At 39.1% G+C, this 8,816-nt stretch overlaps 1 protein-coding gene across 1 annotated transcript in view; it reads left to right on the plus strand.

Annotated features, from left to right (window-relative positions):
- The window catches only part of LOC136261282 (uncharacterized), a 28,772-nt gene extending 21,216 nt beyond the window's left edge, over positions 1-7,556 (plus strand). Inside the window, exons 7-10 of the mRNA XM_066055259.1 lie at positions 1,068-1,240; positions 1,346-1,405; positions 6,846-6,992; positions 7,274-7,556. Coding sequence (XP_065911331.1) covers positions 1,068-1,240; positions 1,346-1,405; positions 6,846-6,992; positions 7,274-7,431 — 538 coding nt within the window. The 3' untranslated portion in view covers positions 7,432-7,556. The remainder of the gene's footprint in view (positions 1-1,067; positions 1,241-1,345; positions 1,406-6,845; positions 6,993-7,273) is intronic.
- Positions 7,557-8,816: the final 1,260 nt, after the last annotated feature.

Below are 8,816 nucleotides of genomic sequence, written 5' to 3' on the forward strand. Positions count from 1 at the left end.
CCCATTGCGTTCTGCGGGCCCAGGCATGCGTTTATTGCATTCTACTGTATAATTAGCTAGCTAGGCTTGCACGAACATAATTATGGGACCAATCACAAATGTATGTGATTTAAGTGTTGTATGAAGTTACTAAACTCAGTTAACTCAGTAGCGAGTGTTCTCATGTGTGGCAAGTTTCTCGCACTGCTAGTGCATATCCATGTGATATTCCATAGGTATTGTACAGTACATTGCAAAAGAATGATCCCGCGAGAAGATGCAAGCATTACTCGCATGTGTATACTCGCGACGTTACCTTTGAGCTGTACTGTACATGGTGTTGTATGCCATACTTCTCACACATACCCACACAATTTCTGCCTTCCTAGAAGATTTCAGCTATAGCAGTGCACAAACAATTTTGTGACGATGCCAGAAACCTTGTAATGATTTTTAGGCCTTGTTACTATTAATAGAAATGCAGATGGTTAAGATTTCAAAACCATGCACAAGCCAATAATACCAATACACCAATGATGCACATGTTGCTAATATTAACCTACACACTTTGTGAATTACACTCACTGTAATGCAATATGATTTATTACGCACTACATACCTATGGCTATGTATTAACTGTAAGAAGGTGAAATAGCTGTTTTACATTCTAAAGTTTGCAAACTACTGATTTCACTCAGTTTAGACATAAGAAACATCATAATTAATTTTCTGGATCTATGACATTACCTCCTATTTCCAGAAAGTACTTTAACAGTTTAACTGTTCTGTTAGGGCACTTAAATTAAAGTAGCTATATCAATTTTCAGCTCACTATTAACTATTTTATCAGAGCTTAGCGCTTCTAAGCCAACCAAGGGAGGCTTTAGCCTCCTAGCCCTCTCCCTCTACCTTTCCGTTATCTATGCCTGGCTTAGTTTATAACTGATTTTCGATATGAACAGCTATAATGCATAATTCCAAAGTGAGCATTGTAGATGCTTACAACATAATTATGTGAAAGTACTTGCAGCACCTCTGTATTATACAAAATAGTAAGCTATTATGCATGTTATATTATCACTATATAGACAGTCCAGCAGTGATGAGCCAGACCCATCTACTGAAGCTACTGATTCCCAAAAGACAACAACCATGAGCAAGAGACCACCAGAACCAGTTCCACGACCAGTAGAAAGTGAAGCCTGGAAATCTTCAAAGAGTTACTCTACTGGAGTTGTTCATATATGCAAAATCAGCTCTGGTATGCTGTATGGCTATCTAGTGATCATTGTGTTCAGTAATACAATGTATGGCTTTCTTGTGGTATTGGTTACAAACATGTAATTTGAACTTTGCACATTTGCAGGTGAGGATTTAAAATCGAGTTATGGTTATGGTGACAATGGATATGTAATTCCAAATGGAGGTTTGTTGGTTGATGAATGTTAATAATGTCCCATGTAGTGTATTGGTGGTACCTGTATACATATTTTACACCAAATGTGTTTATTGTGTTGTGGGCCAAGAAAGTTGGCACACCATACCAATGTGTAATTAACAGGAGGAAAGAAACATTAAGTTTTAAGTAGCCTTCTCACAGTCTCCTATTTATTTATTGATGCTTTACAGCACAAGTGCTGAAGGTCTCTGGTCCTACAGCCTGCTCAAAGACTTTAGCTACACTATACAGTAGGATAGCATTAATTTTATTTTCAAATACACATATTAAATATAGCCTAGTGGTGTGTTACCATGCAGGCCCACCATGGGAAGGTTGGCAGCATGGGTCCATGGATGCACGCACGCGCACACACATGCATGCATGCACGCACACACATATGCACACATGCACGCACGCACGCATGCACACACGCACACACACCTGGACCTGAATAGTAGACCATCAAAACGTAATGTTCTTCTACCTCACAGCAGACTAAGCTGATGAATCATCTGGTTGTAGAGCACTTGTGCCTTGCCATATCCTGAGACCTTTGAAATGTTTGTTGACATTGAGAACAGGCAGCCTTATTTTGCTTGTTGCACGTTGCGATCTAACTTTGCTGTATATATACATATACAACTGTGTCTTGCTTTATCTTGGGATCTACTAAACCTGTGCTGGCATCCATCACAAATCTACCTTCTTGTATTGTACTACTTACTCTTTCACACACCCTGTGCCACTTTTGTCTGTCTTGTTCCAGTACATATACCAGCCTGCCTCGTCAATAATATTATGCAAAGTTTTATCACACCTAACTCACGCCAGTGAAGCTTTGCCCCTGTGGTGGATGACCACCCAAACAGCGACTGCTTGGGAAGGTGATCATCAGACATCTCCTACAGTGTGACCCAAACAATGCAATTGCCTACAGGAAATCATATCTAGCTACTAAAGGTACAGGAAAACTAATCCTATTCCTTACTACTTCATTGCTAATATGTGAGGAAATGTGCAAAGCTTACGAGATACCTAATAATGTTCTCAAACAGTGATGGTGAAATGCCTCCAAAGTGAATCTCTCTTTGCTTAACAGGCCAAGTTCCTACAGAACACCCAGCACCACAGCTTGGTAGACCATGCTCTTAGTGGTTAAAGAATAGTATACAGTCACTGAAAACAGACCTTCTGAGAGCTCCAAAAAACACTAGCAGCATGAAATATCCTAGTGTTCAATTTGTTTACACACTCCACCATGGGATTTTATGAGAGATCCAAGATAACGAAAGGATGTTATAGATGTAATAGAATCATTACCAACAACAATGGGGTCAAAGTCACCTGAACAATGCCATAATTATATTGTCTGCAACTAAAAAGTAGTCTTTGGGATACTAATGGTTAGGCTGCAAGCTGTACATGCCACAATTATTTAATTCAGCAGTAGGTCTTCTCTAGTAGATGTTACTATAGCAGCATCATCAGCAAAACTCAGTTCGATCATCTAAGATGTGGAGGGTGCTCTAGTTCTCTCACCCACCAGTTTACCTATACATTTTTATAAAGAAACGTCAGTACACATTGTTGCCCAACACCACATAACTACATTTAAAGAACAGGATAAACAAAGTAGGTGTAAGAACACATCCCTACCTCAAGGGTAGGTATAATCAGTGGACCCGGGGACCAACGACCCGAGACCCACGAGGATCCAACTTTTTATGCACTTCACAATATTCTTTCTATACTTGTACTAGGTACCTGTGCAAGTAGTCTTGCATAGCCAATCCACATTTCCTTGTCACGGATCAATGATGTTTATACCAATTAGAAATGTGACCAGATTTTACAGAACCGAACCAAATTGCACATCAGGCAAAATCAAACTAACACCACCAGTGGATAGCTACACTATCGTACTACAAGTTTTGACCCTCAGCACTACTCAAACTACACGAGGCTGGTTTTAATATACGTCTTTTCTGGGTGGTGTGGAGTGCCCAAATGGCGGTTTCAGGCCTTGTGAAGGACCTGGCTTGGCAAGAATCAGTGGTTTACTGGTGGACAGCCTTATAATGTTGGCCAGACGTGTTCTCTGTAGATTTTGCTACATATCAGCCACTAAGCAGCCAGCACAGCCCTATAATCTCGTGTCTGGACTCCAATCGTGGTCTGCCTCCATTTTGAGGCCTATCTTTTGCCCTCCCCGCCACCCCCCAGCCTCCACCCCCCAGCCACCCCCCAGCCTCCACCCCCCAGCCTCCACCCCTTTGTGAGCACTCGTGATACTACTTCGCTCGTCCAACTGCTCAGATTTTCTATCTTATTTGGCGGGAAACTGTACAAGCAGCTACAAGTACTGGAAGTGGCTTGAAAGGTAACAGATTGATGCATCTTTTGTGTAAATTTCATACGCGTGCTTGCTATCTTTGGAGAGTTATGCTGGCTTCAATTCTTTAAAACCATTTATCTCGAAACTTCTAATGTGCGATTTGAATCGTTTTTCCAAAATCCAGTCACAAATAAATTATAAGCGCCTCTGAAAAGTGTCTAAAACTGACAGCATTTATTGGCCACTTGCCTGCTGCACAATGAGCATACTAGTCTATTATGCTAAAGTTTAGAAACTTTGTGCAAACAATTATTCCAGGGAAATAACAATTACCAGCTAAGTCTTGTAGCCGGCAAGTTTCAGCCCGGGAATTCCACCTCATACAACATGCTGCATTTTCACAATGTTTCTAAACTTTAGTAGCTAGGCGACATAATAGACTAGTATGCTCATTGTGCAGCAGGCAAGTGGCCTATAAATGTAGTCAGCTTCAGACACTTTTTCAGAGGAGTTTATAATTTCTAATTAGTATAAACATCGTGTGAGATACCGTGACAGGGAAAAAGTGGATTGATCATGCAAGACTACTTGCAGAGGTACCTAGTACAAGTATAGAATATAGTGAAGTGTATAAAATTCCAATAAAAGCTGGATCCTCATGGGTCCCCTGGTCCCATGTCCTTGGTCCCTGGGTCCACTGTTTATACCTACCCCTACCTCAAGCCATTGGAAACCTCTACATTAGCAAACTCCCCCTCCTCCCATCCCTCCCACGTGCGGAAATTTCAGCTTACATATTCTCATGCAGAGACCTAATCAGACTGATCAGAACATCAGGCTGATCAGAACATCAGGCACACTGTAGATTAGTCACATTACAGCCCTAGGAACTGAGTTGTATGCCTTCTTCAAGTCTATAAAGACTATAAAAGCCTTTGTGTATTGTTTAATGGTATTTTCTATTAGCTAACTAGTGTGCACAAATTATCGTGTCTGTGTAACCATGATTGCACTGAAAACTACACTGAGAGTCACTACCTCCTCCACAACTACGTGTAAATGTGACAAAGCCTGCAAAAATAGGGCATATGGGCATGCACTACATCCCATCACATAACAGGTTTTATCTCAGTACTAAAATGGAATAATATATCTGCCTTTTATAACTTGTATAAGTTAATTAAAATCTTTAACAAGTGATGAAAATTGCACAGCCATAGCATAATGATATAATAAGTTATGAGTCATAAATATTTTAAAATATAGCCAAATATTTTAGTTTTGTGCCCACATGTCCTATTTTTAGTTTAATTTTGTTGGATTATTTTAGCAAAAACTTTAACCCACCACATCCTGCAAACTGTTTCCCCTCCAATTGTCACACAAGGACAAATCACCCTTCTTTGGTAATGCCAGTCCTGTGGAACAACTTTACTCTCCCAGACATTACTAAACAACTACACCAGACACACTATACTCATCACAACAGACCTTAACCTTCTCTGGAAGGATGGCAATACTGCCACCAGCCCTACTCTCCCCTCCACTATCAATGACAGCGCATCTCTAACCTCTTGGAGGGAGGGTACACAAGCCAACCCATTATGTACAGCATAGGAAGGGAAAGAGTAAATCACATATTCAGAAAGTGTGTATACTTCTTGCAGCTTCTAATGAAACCAATCAATCTTTGCCTTCTTTATAGAATTAACAACAACTCTCCACATGACCACATGGTGCTAATGATCTTGATGACATTGAGAATCCATCCATTGCTTAAATCAATGGCTACAGAGTTGCAGCACTATCAGTGTGGCTGTCAACAACAATCTTCAGCAAGTGTCATTTCAGCACCAGCCACAAATCTATCATGTACAATATTCCATGTACTTCTCTTGAGGAGGCATATCATCACTCCACATAGGGTTAATCCTTTCAGTAACCTCCACATTTAAAGCAATATACCTACATTCAACTTGTAAGCAGCAAAGTTATGTCTCACATACTTGTGTTACAGAGTAATCTTGGCTCTCAGTAATTTGTGATTAGTCCAGCAGTCAGCCTTACTAGTGACCAAACCATCCTGACAAAAAGTTCTCTATCAAAATGTATTCAATACAGTGCCTACCTTATTGTTACCTGGTGTACTTGTACATATCCTTCTCATATCAAGTGTTCATTACAGTAAAACCATTTACTGTACAAAAGGTCAAAAGTGCCCTTCCAGCTTCATTAATATTACCAATTCCTTGATTACCCCTAACACCAAGTTTGAAGTGGTTATAGATCCATCCCTAGCATTAAACCTCCCACAACTAGCAGCGAGTCATCTTGACACACACTGAGTCAAATCATCCTAAAACTGATCCTTGTTCTCCGGGAAGGAGTGGGGGGGGGGGGGGGGGGGGGGGGCATTCACATTAACTACAGTCAAACAAATGTTACCAGTATGCCTGTTGACATTGCAGGAAGAACATCTGAATATGGATACTAACAATTGTAGAGCTAATTGCTCTCCAATCCCCAAGTTGCAGTCATTACAGAGTTCTAAAGGCCCTCTTTTCTCCACACAGGTTTAGAGATGTAAATTCCAGCTGCCAACGTTACGCCAGGAACAGGAATTGTTGTGAGAACATCCAGTAGGTTTAAAAATTAATGAGCACATTTATCAACTTAGCTACTTGTGCAAAAGAGTTACACACTGAAGGCAAACCCACAATAGTGTAAAACACCGAGCTCTTTGTGTGGGTACTGACAAGTTGGAATAAAGCACCACACTAGATAAAATGCAGTAATGTTAGCTGGCCAAACCATTGCCCATCAGGCAACATGAGAAGGTATTATCTGAAGTTAGCCTCTCTCACACATGCACATACGCATGCACGCATGCACATATGCACACAATACTGAGCAGTTTAGAGGAATGTAGGCTAACTGTCTACAGTGGCTGATCAGTTTATCTTCTCCAACACATCATCATATCACATGGTGTATGTATGAATATTTACTAAATTCATAATTCTTTGCCATACATATTCTCTCCCTTCATTGATTGTTATTTAATATTAATTATATTTGTTATTTATGCAGGACAAAATGATGGAAAGTATATTTATCCTTATGTGTTACAAACAACTCCAATGCGACGAGCTACAGTGTATAATGAACCAGATTATGTCAGTGAACAGAAAATTATGGAATTTCGAAAACAGAGAACAAGGCACGCCAGTCTTGAAGGTTAGGGGAATACAAGCTCTCCTTTCTCTTGATAGCTATTATGTTTATGAAAAGAATCTGAATAGCACGGTTGCTGCAATTGCATATATACTGGCTGTGATATTCTTGGAAATAAGTAATGTGGTGTAGGTATGTATGTCTTTGATACAGTAGACTATAGTTATTTCCTGGTGGGAGCATGTTCAAATGATCTGTGCTTTGTACTATAGTAGTGAATAGCAGATCTTTTCTCATAGTAATAGCTATGAGTTATAGTGGTTGAGAATTCTAACTTTACACAGAACTCAATGATATTGGCAGTGACAGAAAAGACTGGCATCAACCTCCGAAAAATGCTAGTAACGATGATGCAATTTTTAATTCAAGAAGATTGATGAACTCTACAAACAAACACACAAGCCTTAAAGGCTCTAAGAGTTTTGATGATGTGTACTCTTAGACATGCCAAGCTTCTTACATAACTTGCTGGATTATCATTACCATAGTAACATAATAAATGTTATAGCATGTATTTCACATTGCCAATATACAGTCTTTTAACACATCTTACACTATTGGTTTTTACATATTGTTGTTGAGTATAGAAAATAATTTTTGGTATATTTATTTTTACAATAACATCATACAGTATGATAGTACTGATAGTATGGACCACAAAGGAGTAGGCGTGGCCCATGAAATAACATCACCCAAAAATCAGCCTCAATTTTCCCTGACAACAATGGGGTAGTATTGGCTAGGTAAAACTAAGCCCAAAGAAGCCTTCAGATTAACCCGAAACGCTTTCAACAAGTTGCTACGGAATTTAAAAAAAATTATTATTTAACGGAATTTTCTACTGACTGACTGAGTAACTTACTGAATGAGTAACTGACTGACTGATGCCTTCAGACAAGCGTAACTCGATAATGGCTAAGGCTATGAGCTTGATTTTTTCACTGTTCGATGTCACTTCGGCCTGAGAGGTGCCTTTTGACATACTGCAGTATGTACAATGCATTCTTCATGGACTTACCAGTGTCCTCCTTTGTGTCACATTCATCTTTGCTGAATGTCATGCACATTCATCTTTGCTGTGTCACATTAATTTTTCATGATATTAAATCACAGTAAAACAATAAGAAGTGTTATATCCCTACTGTGCATTTCCATTATGGTATCTTGAGCACAGTAGGGATATAACACTTCTTATTGTTTTACTGTGATTTAATATCGTGCACTACTCCAGCTTGTTTCAGTACTTTTTATCGATGTGCCTCTAGTTAAAAATTTCAAATTTTTTTCTGTATACTTGTTATTATGTAAGGGTACCTGACTATTTCTTGTGATATGTCCAATTGATTTATAATCATATCTGCAAGCCAACTTGTAGAATGGAGAAAAACTGACCTATTAGAATGGTTGATGTATTGGAGTGAACTTAAGTAAGCTGTTTTCTAGCAAATACAAAGAAATGATACCTAAACCAAATATAGTGCATGTGCAGGGTTCAAAATTTTATGCATGGTGTGTGAACGGGCACAAATATGAATAATTTGCATAAAATATTGGAGAGATCTTTAGCTACAACAGTTCCAAACTATTTATATAATCACTCATAATATGGAACAGGATACATAGTACATGTATGTAATTAAGTGCAGATTTTACCACAAGGTTATTTCTGGTACTTTGGACAGCTAGAAATGACCACCAACAAATAAATAAATCTTGACATCATGATGATGTAAAACTTGCATGTGTGACATGATATGATTGTGGCTTCTCTAGATCCATATTCATAATGGGGAAGGTGCACATCCTCAAACTAAAGAGAAACAGTTG

Source organism: Dysidea avara, chromosome 7 (assembly GCF_963678975.1).
Source record: "Dysidea avara chromosome 7, odDysAvar1.4, whole genome shotgun sequence".
NCBI classification, from domain to species: domain Eukaryota; kingdom Metazoa; phylum Porifera; class Demospongiae; order Dictyoceratida; family Dysideidae; genus Dysidea; species Dysidea avara.